The 12,088-nt window shown below is 40.2% G+C and overlaps 1 protein-coding gene across 4 annotated transcripts in view; it reads right to left on the bottom strand.

The window, feature by feature from the left end:
* Positions 1–12,088, bottom strand: part of SS18 (SS18 subunit of BAF chromatin remodeling complex) — a 68,083-nt gene that overhangs the window by 22,175 nt on the left and 33,820 nt on the right. For 2 of the 4 annotated variants that reach the window (XM_040984850.1, XM_040984853.1), the window contains exon 5: positions 8,038–8,259. The exons of the other annotated variants lie outside the window; for them this stretch is intronic. In XM_040984850.1, the coding sequence (XP_040840784.1) occupies positions 8,038–8,259 (222 nt within the window). The remainder of the gene's footprint in view (positions 1–8,037; positions 8,260–12,088) is intronic. 4 annotated transcript variants of the gene reach the window in all.

Raw genomic sequence — 12,088 nt, 5'->3', positions numbered from 1 at the left:
CTATGCCGATCCGAAGCCGGGAGCCTCTTCCGGGTCTCCCACGCGGGTGCAGGTTCCCAAAGCTTTGGGCCATCCTCGACTGCTTTCCCGGGCCACAGGCAGGGAGCTGGAAGGGAAGCGGGGCTGCCGGGATAGAACCGGCGCCCATATGGGATCCCGGGCATGCAAGGCGAGGACCTTAACCACTGCGCCACCGCACCGGGCCCCAAAAACCTTATTTTTTAATTTCACTTTCCACAGATAGTGGAAGTACTGGCTGAAGTACCAGGAAGAATCCTCAAAGTCGCTATAGTTACTCAGTCCAAATGGTATAGGCTCTCCTGATGCATGCACTTTTTTTTTTTAGTTGGAGAATCAGGTTTCCAGAGAGAGAAGGAGAGACAAAAACAAAGATTTTCCATCTGCTGGTTTACTCCCCAAGTATCCACAATGGCCAGAGCTCAGCTGATCTGAAGTCAGAAGCCAGGAACTTCTTCCCCGGGTGCAGGGTCCCAAGGCATTGGGCCATCCTCCACTGCTTTCTTTAGGCTACATGCAGGGAGCTGGTTAGGAAGTGGAGCAGCCAGGACACAAATCAGCACCCATATGGAATCCCAACACATGTCAGACGAGGACTTTAGCCACTGGGCTACTGTGCCGGGCCCCCGGCTCATGCTCTTAATCACAATGCGTCCTTCTCTCTAATGTCAAACCACACTTCCCCATGTCACTGCCATTATGGCCCATAACACCAGTTCTACGTAACTTAAGGAATGTATTATAGTAATAGGATTATAATTTAAATCACTATAAAACTCCCCAAAGAAATGCTTTCACTTCACCTACAGCTATATGTAACAATAACCAGATCATGAAACTAAAATACACAGTGCCCTCTCTGTAACAATCTTCAGCTTTCCTTTGAATCATTTACTGTTCAGGTTTTACCAACTAAACCCTATCTAGCTCCCACTCGAAGATACTAATAATAGTATCTGCAAGAGAAAAACTCGTGTGTCGCAGTAAGCTAGCCTTTACTATCTACACTGCACAGATGGCCCACAGCAAAAACTGTAAGCCATCTGTATCAGGATGTCCAGATGCAGCATCCAAAGTAGGGAGCGACACATGAAGGAAATACAAGGTGACTACCTCAAGAGCTTGACAAAGTCAGCACAACTAAGCACAGGTGGGAGAGTTTCCTACTAACCCGTGAAAATGGAACTCTGCTAAATCTTACAGAGCAAAGAGAAAAGCTCCTTCAAAAATACACTTTCACAACATGCGAACTTTAGAAAATTCTCACAAAAGTAGTAAAAACATAATAACACCAACAGCACTTATCAACGGTTTTCTTCCGTGACACGCACTATCTTTAGAAGCAGTTACATTCATCATTTCTTAAAACTATAATTCTCAACAAGTAATTTTTGTCCCCCCAGAGGACAGGTGAGAAGGCACTACTGCCACCTAGTGGAAAAAGGAGAAAAGTGCAAAATCCTGCTGAACACACAGGACCCCCCCCACACACCAGAGAATTGTCTATCTTCCTCAAAATACCAATACTGCTGAGTTATCCTAGCCTGGACCCCTCAGAGGCACAAATGTAAATTACAGACATCCTTTAAAACCAGTCTGAGAACCATAATTCTTTTTTTTTTTTTAATTTGGAAAGACATTTCTACAGAGGAGAAACTGAGAAGTTTTCCATCAGCTGGTTCATTCTCCAGATGGCCATAATGGCCATAGCTAAGTCAATTCAAAGCCAGGAGCCAGGAGTTTCTTCCAGGTCTACAAAGCAAGTGCAGGGTCCCAAGGCTTTGGGCCGTTCTCCTATTGCTTTCCCAGGCCACAAGCAGGGAGCTGGATGAATGTGGAGAAGTTGGCACATGAACAGGTGCCCCTATGGGAAGCTGGCTGGCATTTGCTGATGGAGGATTAGCTAATTGGGCCCTCACCTGAGGAACTAAGATTCGTATCTCGCTTTCCTAGTGACTGAGGTTGGGAAACTTGATGTGTTCTAGCTTAACCCAGCAATAAATGGCAAGGCTAGTTTTCTAAGTTACACATCTCTTACATGACCACTTCTAAACAGTTTCAATCATATTATATCACAGCATCAATTGCAAAATAGTAAACTTCCATTACAGACAGAAGTGAACTAGAAAAGCTCGAATTATGAGGCACACATAAGAATTTACTGTGAAAATAAAGGCATTAACTGCACCAAGCAGAAAACCATAAAAACACACAATAGAACACCTACCTATGGTTACTTAGTAAGTTAAAAAGTTATGAGACATTTGGCAGACGGGAGATTATCCTCGTCAAGAAAAACCTGAAGTAACGGACTATATGCAAGTCTGACTTGACATATGTGCTAAGATACACTGAGGGGCAAGTGCAGTCGCACAGCATGCGAATCCTCTGCCTGCACACCGGCTGCTGCGTTTCTTTTTGCACCTGCATCCTACGTGGGCACCAGTTCATGTCCCGGCTCCTTCATTGCCAATCCAGCTCCCTGCTAATGATCCGGGAAAGTAACTGAGACCAGTCCGAGGCCTAGGGTCGCAGAGAAAGTTACCAGTTCTCAGCTTCAGGCCAGCTCAGCTCCGGCAGTTAGCCATTTGGTGAGTGAACCAGTGGATGGAAGATCTTTCTGTCTCTCCCTCTAACTCTAGTGGCCCCACTTCCCATCCAGCTCCCTGCTTGTGTACTGGGAAAGCAGCTGAGGAAGGCCCAAAGCCTTGGGACCCTGCACCCATGGGAGAGACCCGGAAGAAGTTCCTGGCTCCTGGTTTCGGATCAGCACATCTCTGGCCGTTGTGGCCGCTTGGGGAATGAATCAGCACAGGGAAGATCTTTCTGTTTCTCCTCCTCTCTGTATATCTGACTTTCCAATAAAAATAAATAAATCTTTAAAATAAATTTAACTTTTTAAAGTACATATAAAGTAAATAATAAAAGTCACGTATTGCATGATTCCACTTACACAATATTCTCAAAAAACCATTATTATAGAAATAGAGAAAACAGGCCTGGCGCATTCCTCTCCTTGCACACGCTGGGATCCCATACAGGAGCCAGCGTGTGTCCCAGCTGCTCCACTTCCCAACCTACTCCCTGCTTGTAGCCTGATTAAAGGAGTAGATGAAGTCCCAAAGCCTTGGGACCATGCACCTGCGTGGGAGACCCGGAAGCTGCTCCTGGCTCCTGCCTTTGGATCAGCTCAGAACCAGCCACTGTGGCCACTTTAGGAATGAATCAGCAGGTGGAAGATCTTTGTCCTTCTCTCTGTAAAATCTGCCTTTCCAATAAAAGGCAGAATAAATAATACAAATTATCTTTTAAAAATATATTTAATATCTTTTAAAAATAAATAAATCTTTTTTTAAAAGGAGAGCAATAGTTGGGATGAGGGCATAAGAAACACTCTGTATTATTTGCCTTAACAACATCTTGTGGACCAGCTATTTCCAAGTGAAGTATTTAAAACTGGGACTGAATTTTACAATCTCGCAAACTGAAACTCATCTAAATTTCATCTCTCAAACCAAAAGGCTTCTGATATAACTGACAGTTAGTGTTTCATTCCTGGGTGACACTACCACAGAGAGAGGCTGACTCTAATTTAAGGCAGGCAGGAAGGAATATAATAAACCATTATCCAACAAACAGGACAAAAGCGAACAGGTCAAGACACAGTTCTCCACAGAGCTTACAACATAGGGAAAATAGTTAACATATAATTGAAAATAATCACGTGCTTGCAATTATTCAACTTCAAATAGAAAAAATGACTGCAGGGCTTGGCGCTATAGCCTAGCAGCTAAAGTCCTCACCTTACATGCACTGGGATCCCATAAAGACGCTGATTCTAATCCCAGCGGCCCTACTTCCCATCCAGCTTCCTGCTTGTGGTCTGGGAAAACAGTAGAGGACGGCCCAAAGCCTTGGGATCCTGCACCCATGTGGGAGACCCAAAAGAAGCTCCTGGTTCCTGGCTTCAGATTGGTGCAGCTCTGTCCGTTGTGGCAGCTTGGGCAATGAACTGTCAGATGAAAGATCTTCCTCTCTTTCTCTCCTCCTCTCTGTATGTCTGACTTTCCAAAAAAAAAAAAAAAAATTTTTTTAAATGACTACAAACAGTTGTCTTTATTTACTGTTCCTCATATTCCCATGCTTTATGAACATGGGTTTTTTTGCCCCGTTCCTCCACCCAACTGCCCATCGTACCACAAAATGCAAAGGTTAGGGGCTGGTATGAGGTGCCATGGCTGAGGTGCTGCATGGGGTGCCCACTTTCCATTTGGAGCAATTGGGTTCTGGTGTCACTTCTGCTCCGGCTCCTGCTTCCTCTAAGTGTGCCCTACAGAGGGCAGCGGGTACCATCTTACAGACGTAGGCCACAGTACCCACCCAGGAGATCTGCACAGAGTCCCACTGGTTACTGCGGGCATTTGAGGACAGACCCAGCGGATAAAAGATCCCTGTTTCAAAAATTAAAAAACAAATTTTTTAAATACAAAGATTGGTCGTCAGTATTTGATTTATTGCCCTGTCAGCAGATTTTGACAAATTTAATAATTGTCTCATCTTGAAAACACTTTTTGCACTTAGTGACTTCCCTCTGGCTAGTCACTGCTAGTCCTGCTAGTCCTGCTAGTCACTGCTAGTCACTGCTAGTCACTGGCTAGTCCTGCTAGTCACTGCTAGTCACTGCTAGTCCTGCTAGTCACTGCTAGTCACTGCTAGTCACTGGCTAGTCCTGCTAGTCACTACTAGTCACTGCTAGTCACTGCTAGTCACTGGCTAGTCCTGCTAGTCACTACTAGTCACTGCTAGTCACTGCTAGTCACTGGCTAGTCCTGCTAGTCACTGCTAGTCACTGCTAGTCCTGCTAGTCACTGCTAGTCACTGCTAGTCACTGCTAGTCCTGCTCGCTTTCTCTCTCATGGAAGGAGTCCCGGATCTTCCCCAGGACAGCTTGGTGGCGTGCCCAATGAACACTCAGACCTCTTTCTTCTTTTACCTTTATTCATTTCTGAAACAGCCTGATTTATAATCTTAACTGCAAATTACAAACTTAACTGCCTAATTCATACAACCAGTTGAACATCAATAGGTCATTCAATTTTACAGATGTCACAAACCCCTACATCTTATTCGCCCACTCTCAATTTTAGTAATGTGCTATCATTCATTAAATCACTTCAACTTTGAAGTCATTCATTAATTTTTTCTTCTTGTACTACATACATATCCAACCCAGGAATAAATCCTGGAATATTATGCAAGTTATACCTTCAAAATACATAGTAACTATCTTCAAACTGACTACCTCAGATTCCACCATTGTCACTACCAAAGCCACTATTATCTCCTACTCAAATACAGCAAGAGCCTTTGAACAGGCTCTCTACCCTTGCCCAATGGCAACCAATTTTGCACATATGCCAACAGCATCCTTTTAAAAACACATATTCAAATCATGTGATTTCAATGCTCACAACACTGCAACAATATGCTCCTTCCTTGGGATGAAATCTACACTCAACACAGGCCACAATCCAAGGGTTTTCATATATTTCCTATCCTTCAAAGATTTGTTTGTAGCTTATCTCTCATGACTTTCCACCTTCTCTCATTCAACCCTTTAGTCTGGCTTATCTATTTCTGGCTTATAGGGGTCCTGAAAAGAAACAGCAAGCTCTTAACAGGATGACAATTATGTAAAGTTAGAAACTTATTAGCATTTCCTGAACTATTTCATATAGTAGTATGGAACTATACAGACTGTACACACTGAAATCAAGCAAACCTGTCAACACTCAACAGGAAAACCTACAATTATTCCACAGCCTCTAAAATCTGTTATGGTCAGTTACAAATCATAGGGAGATGAAAAAATACTCAGTTCATTCTCATTTCAAACGCTGGGAATACTGAGAATGAATATTTTATTTCACTGTAAAAATACTATCAAGAGAAGTCTGAACAGCACCTCCAATCTCCTCACAGTATAAACGACAAATCAGAGCGTGTGTTTTTTCCTATAGCTTAACAAACTGTCATACTACTTTCTAAGATGGATCAGCTTCCAATATTTATCCTTTACATACACTTTGAATGTGAAATATTTCCAAGATTTTAAAAAATGTACTTTGTCAGTCTCCCTTTCTCATTTTTCTCATCTCTATGAACGAATTCACCTTCATAAAGCACCTGCAGTGCATCCCTTGGGTTCCTCAAACGGCAGCAACATCAACAGTCCCATGGTAAGCAGGTGCCTCTACAACTGCATTATACACTGGATTCGAATTTCATTTCCCGGGTTATCACTTTTCATTTCTTTGCTACACTTTCATCTTTGTTGCCCAATTCCCTTTATCAATTATTCAAATTCATAACATGCCGTGTAGGATTATTGCTGTAAGCCAAGGAAGCAACTCAGCTACAGGCTTTGCTGCATATGCATGAGGCTCACTGCTAGATGCATAGTGACCAATCATAAACAGAAAGCGAAAGTGGCATAAGTGGCCCCTGACCTTGGCAGCCATCAGTGATTTATGCTGATAGATGATATTTATCAGTGATGTGTGCACTGAAGACAGCAACTAACTTTGAATTTCATGCAATTACAGTTACTATACTACAGTAACTGAAATCTGAATGATGTGTTTGGGAAAGAGGTATTATTTCACTAAAAAATAGTAATAGAAATCGAAGTACATAAAAATCACACAAAATGGGATCACCTGGTTTTACATATCTCAAAAATATCGTATCAATCAAATTACAGAAGGCATGTAAATAGCCTGATAGTACACCACACAAAAGGGACTCACTCACTACATATGCCAAAAAAAGAAAAAAACTAAAACAAAGTTACACCAATATCAAACTACTTTTTTATAAAATTTCTGGAGCTTTATAATGTGCTAACAAAGAAGCTGAGTCTTCCCAATTATTTTACCAATAATTATTAAAAGCTGGGTCATCATCTAACATGGGGTCAAAGTTCTGCTTTAATTAAGAGACGCAGGCATTTTTTCATGAAAGTAATATTATAGTGTTCAGAATCCTATCACTGGAATAAATCATTTCTTAAAGGCGAATTTCTATTCTTTAAAAATTAAAAACATTTTCACACATGTGAAACTCACACAAAATGAATAACCTCCACCTACAAATGAATAATAAATAAACCACAGGCTATAGGATACAAACAGGCAATTCCTGGAAAACATGCAAATAACATACAAAAAGTGAAGCTATGCAACTTCACCAATTGTCAAAGAAATACAAATGAAGACTAGCATCAGACAATACGCAAACAAACCAAGAGAAATTCAGGTAAATCGGAACAACAAAATAAACGAAAGGGCAGTGTTTTATTTTCTAACTTGCTAGAACAAAACCAAATGTTCAGTTATTCACTGACAAGCTGTAAGAAGCAACACAGGGACTAGCATGAGGGCATAGTAAGTTCAGTCCTTCCTTGCCACGCTGGCATCCTGAATCACAGTGCCAGGTCCCAGCTTCAAGTACTCTGCTTCCAATCCAACTTCCTGCCAATGCACGTGGAAAGGCAGAGTAAAATGGCACAAGTGCTGGAGTGCCTGCCCCTATTAAAGAGACCCCAGCAGAGTTCCTGGCTGTTCTAGCTCTGGCCTCAGATCTACTGGTTGCAAACTGGAAAGCGAATCCGCAGAAGACCAAGCTCTGTCTCCATGTGTAGCTCTGCCACAACCCCATCCATCACTGTCTTTCAAACAAATAAAGCAAACCAAAAATATAATACAAAATTCCAAATAAATTTTCCATAAAGATATGAAAGTAAATAAACTTAAAAGTTAAATCCAGACTTTAATTTTACATTTAGCTTTTAAATATAAAGGAAAAATACCCAATTTTTAAACCATGGTTCTATATTTCAACACTCCCATTCTCTGATATGCCTGTCACTTTAAATTTATATTTTTATGAATCAACTAAAAATACAAACTTTCTCAGGCTAATAGAGCACTCTAGTGAAGAAGGACATAGAGCTATTACCTTGGTTTGGCTGCATATTCATGTTTGGCCTGGGGCCATAGTTTCCCATTGGCTGCCCTTGGCTCATTGTCATCTGATTCTGCACTGGCATGCTCTGTGATGATGGCACGGAATGGTTGTAACCGCCCATGGATCCATGGCTACTTGAAGGCATATTCATAGAACTGTTTGTCATATTCAGTTGATTAGGTCCGGGTCCCTGCATAGGCATATGATTAGGCCCTTTGAAGAAAAATAAGGACCAAAATATAAAAGTTACACAGATGGTCTTTATGAAAAGTATCTTGCAATTTTTTAAGTTTCCTGTATTATAATATCAAGCAATAACTCCAATCAACTTAATCAACAGCAAACCAAGTAAATGGCTGACATAAAATAATAGCAAATACCAAGAGGTAGATGTTCTTCCCATTTCACAGATTAAGAAACAGATGATTTGAAAAGCCAGGAATCCTTTAAAGAAGAGCAATGAGGCCAGCTTTATAGGAGAGCAAAACATATGAAACTAGAGTGCAGTACTAGCCCTTCAACAAATACATATTAATGGGCCGGAATGTGACCTAAAGACAGCTCCCAACACAGAATTTACTAAAAAATAATTATCCAAAAAATAAACCTCAATATACAATTTAGTAAATGACAACAGTCTTGATACCAAATATCAGCAGTTATCAGAAAACTCTATAAATGGTGATGTCAACCTCGTTGGTATCTAGAAAACAAAAAAGTTGAATTGCTACCTCATTCCTTCCACTAAAACGAATTCCAGATGGACAAAAAAAAAAGATTTAAACATCAAAGAGATTGAGAAGAAAATCATAAATGAATTTCAAAAAGAATTTTTAATTATCTTGGAATAGAAGATCTTGTTCAGTCAGAAACTTTAAGAGCCATAAAAGACTAATAAGCTATATAAAAAATCTGAACAAAAATTTTAAGATGCTATCATAGAGCAAATTAACTATTCAACACGTAGAGTCAGAGAGCACTGGCAGCAGGACACGGGGAAAGGACGAGTGTCCAGTTCCCGCAAAAACCGCCAAAGGACTATAAACAGGAGAAAATGAAATTACAAGACCTAATCCTCATCTTTTAGATTTTCAAAAATCAAAGATTTTGATTCAACTATACAGAAAGCAGTACTTTCATAAGGGCTGAGGGAACAGAAATGAAAATAAGTACTATTTTTATATCAAGCATTTTGGCAAAATTGTCCAATTAAAAAACTCATACAGCTTTAAACTAGCAAGCCTGACCTCTCTAGAACAAAATGCCTGGAGGTAAGAACTACATGCCCTCTGGTACCTTTTAATATTTTTAATTTTTTTTCAACGTTTCACTCATCTAAAAGACTCTGACAGAGTTGGGGCAGATATGTGAACAAGAATGAGAGCCAGGGAATCATGCATCCACTGCCTCACTCCCCAGACAGCAGCATGGCCAGGGCTGAGCTGGCTCAAGGTGAGGATTCGGACGCTTCCTCTAGCTCTCCCACATGGATGCAGAGGCCCAAAGGGTTCTCTTCTCAAATGCATTAGCAGACAGCTGGATGAGAAGTGGAGCAGCTAGAACATGAGCCAGCACACAGCATTACGTGCCATGCCACAACACTGGCCAGGCTACCCTGTTCTTCTTCCATAGTCACACGTAATCTGGGGTGCTTTTTAAAATCAATTATTTTTACAAAAGATGGAACTTGGAATTGACACTATTTGGCCAAACTGAATTTTAACATCCATATTACACCCTGGCTATTTCCAATCCCACACCCATGAAAGGCACACCTTGGGAGATAGCTGGTGATACTGCAGCCAGGGAATACCTGGTGCTCACACAGGAAACCTGGACTAAACTACCAGCTCCTGGCTTTGACCCAGGTATTGCAGGAATTTGCAAAGTGCACTAGCAAACAGGAGATCCACCTTGTTTCTATCTCTCAGCTTTTCAAAGAACATTTAAAATTTAAAATAAACATAATGTAGGTAACTTTGTAACTTATAAAGTTTTAAAAATGAAACTAAAATAGGCAATTTAGAAATTAAATGCAAATTAATGTGTACAAAAATGTTAACTATAGGGCCCAACATGGCAGTCTAGTAGTTTAAAGTCCTCTTCTTGCATGCACCTGGATTCCATATGGGTTCCAATTCATGTCCCAGCTGCTCAAATTCCCATACAGCTCCCTGCTTGAAGCCGGGGAAAGAAGTTGAGAATGGCCTTGGGACCCTGCACACAAGTGACAGACCCACATGAAGCTCCTGGCTCCTGACTTCAGATCGGTTCAGCTCTAGCCATTGCAGCCACTTGAGGAGTGAACCAGCAGGCAGAAGATCTTTCTCTCTGTCTCTCCTTCTGTCTCTGGAAATTTACCTTTCCAATAAAAATAAATAAATCTTAAAAAAAAAATGTTAACTAAATGCTGTGAGCAACAAGGGAAAAAAGTTAAAAGTAACTGGCCTCCTAATTTCTCCTAAATATCATTACAACTCTTACTGCTTTGGAAGTGGTACCACATTCTGAGAAAAACTTAGGTCATAACTGGTTAATAATCTCTGGCTTATAAAAGAATACAAGTTGCACTGAGCCGCTGCCAGCTCTGTCAGGATCCCACAGGCCAGCATCCCATACAGATGCCAACTGCTCCACTTCCAATTCAGCTCCCTGATGATGGCTTAGTTCTGAAAGCAGCAGAAGATAGCCTCAAGCAATTGAGCCCCTGCCCCTCTGGAGGACACCAGGATGAAATGCCCAGCTTCTAGCTTTGATCTGGACCAGCACTGCTGTCCAGATGCAGTCATGTAGAGTTAACTAAACAATGGAAGACCTCTCTGTCTCTCCCTCTCTCCTCATAACTCAATCTTTCAAATAAATAAATCCTAAAAAAATTTAATAATGACACTTAGATTGTCTAAAAAAAGAGAGTAAATGAAATATGAAAGAACACAAAAACTCCAGATGGCCTTACAGAAGGGCTAAAATGTATTAACAATGCAATGTTCCCTGGGTCTTAGGTTTGAATGTTACATGGAAAAGTCAAAATCCCAATTAAAGATATTGACATACAAAGTCATAAAACTCCTTTGACTAGCTAACCTGAACCAGCAGTACCTTCTAATTCTAATGATGTCTCTTAGGAGCTCAATATGAATTTGGCAAGAAGCTTTCTATTGATTGGAAACTGAAAAGTGCTTATGGCTTTACACTGATACTGATGGTGGGTCATCAATGTTGTAAGCCTTAGCAGAAATAAAAACTAGTCACTAAACACCATTTCCCTCCTACACCATCAGTCACTCAATCAACCCCCTCAACCCAGGCTGTGTTATCTCTTCTGCTTGTCCTCTTGCTTGTTTTTTAGTACTCAGCATTCATTGATGCCAAAGCTACCAACACAATCACCTAAGAAAAGCACTTACCCTAAGAATGCTAATCTATAACTTGAGTAACAAATTACTGTTATCATAATTAACTTCTAATATTTTGTTAGTGAAAAAAAAGTGACTTTAGAGAGTAAATATATTCTCATACTAAATATAGAAAAAACTACACCAAAAACAATGGTAAAGGGTCTTGCAAGTTATTGAAACAGAATAGCTTAAAAGGTGTTTTCAGATTAAAAATTCAAAACAGCAAAAGGAAACTAAATAAGCATACTGTGGCATAAGAGATACTATTCCAATGAAACATGTATACTATGGAAAAAAAAACACAAACTTTAAAAATATTTTTGCACCAAAATAAGCAAACTTTTAATTCCATTTTTCTGAGCATTTTGAAAAACATGGAAAAATTACAGAAACCTTACATTATTTCCCAGCTTTAAATTTTTTTTAAATCAATTCTCAAATTTATGTAATCCCATAAAACATATGTATCAACAAAATTCTAGGTCATCTTGCAATATCAAGGAGAAACACTAAATATGCTAGCACTTCAAGACTGCCTGGCTTCTTTCCCTGTGTTTTTTCCAGTGATACCGTTTCTTGGATCAATACATTTTTAAGCAAATAAAAATTCATGGAAATGTTTTATCTTTTTATAAACAGATTTC

This window comes from Ochotona curzoniae, unplaced genomic scaffold (genome assembly GCF_017591425.1).
Source record: "Ochotona curzoniae isolate NIBS_2020 unplaced genomic scaffold, NIBS_Ocur_1.0 contig_43, whole genome shotgun sequence".
In the NCBI taxonomy this organism is placed as follows: Eukaryota; Metazoa; Chordata; class Mammalia; order Lagomorpha; family Ochotonidae; genus Ochotona; species Ochotona curzoniae.
The sequence above is the reverse complement of the archived record's forward strand: the minus strand, read 5'-3'. Positions and strand labels throughout refer to the sequence as shown.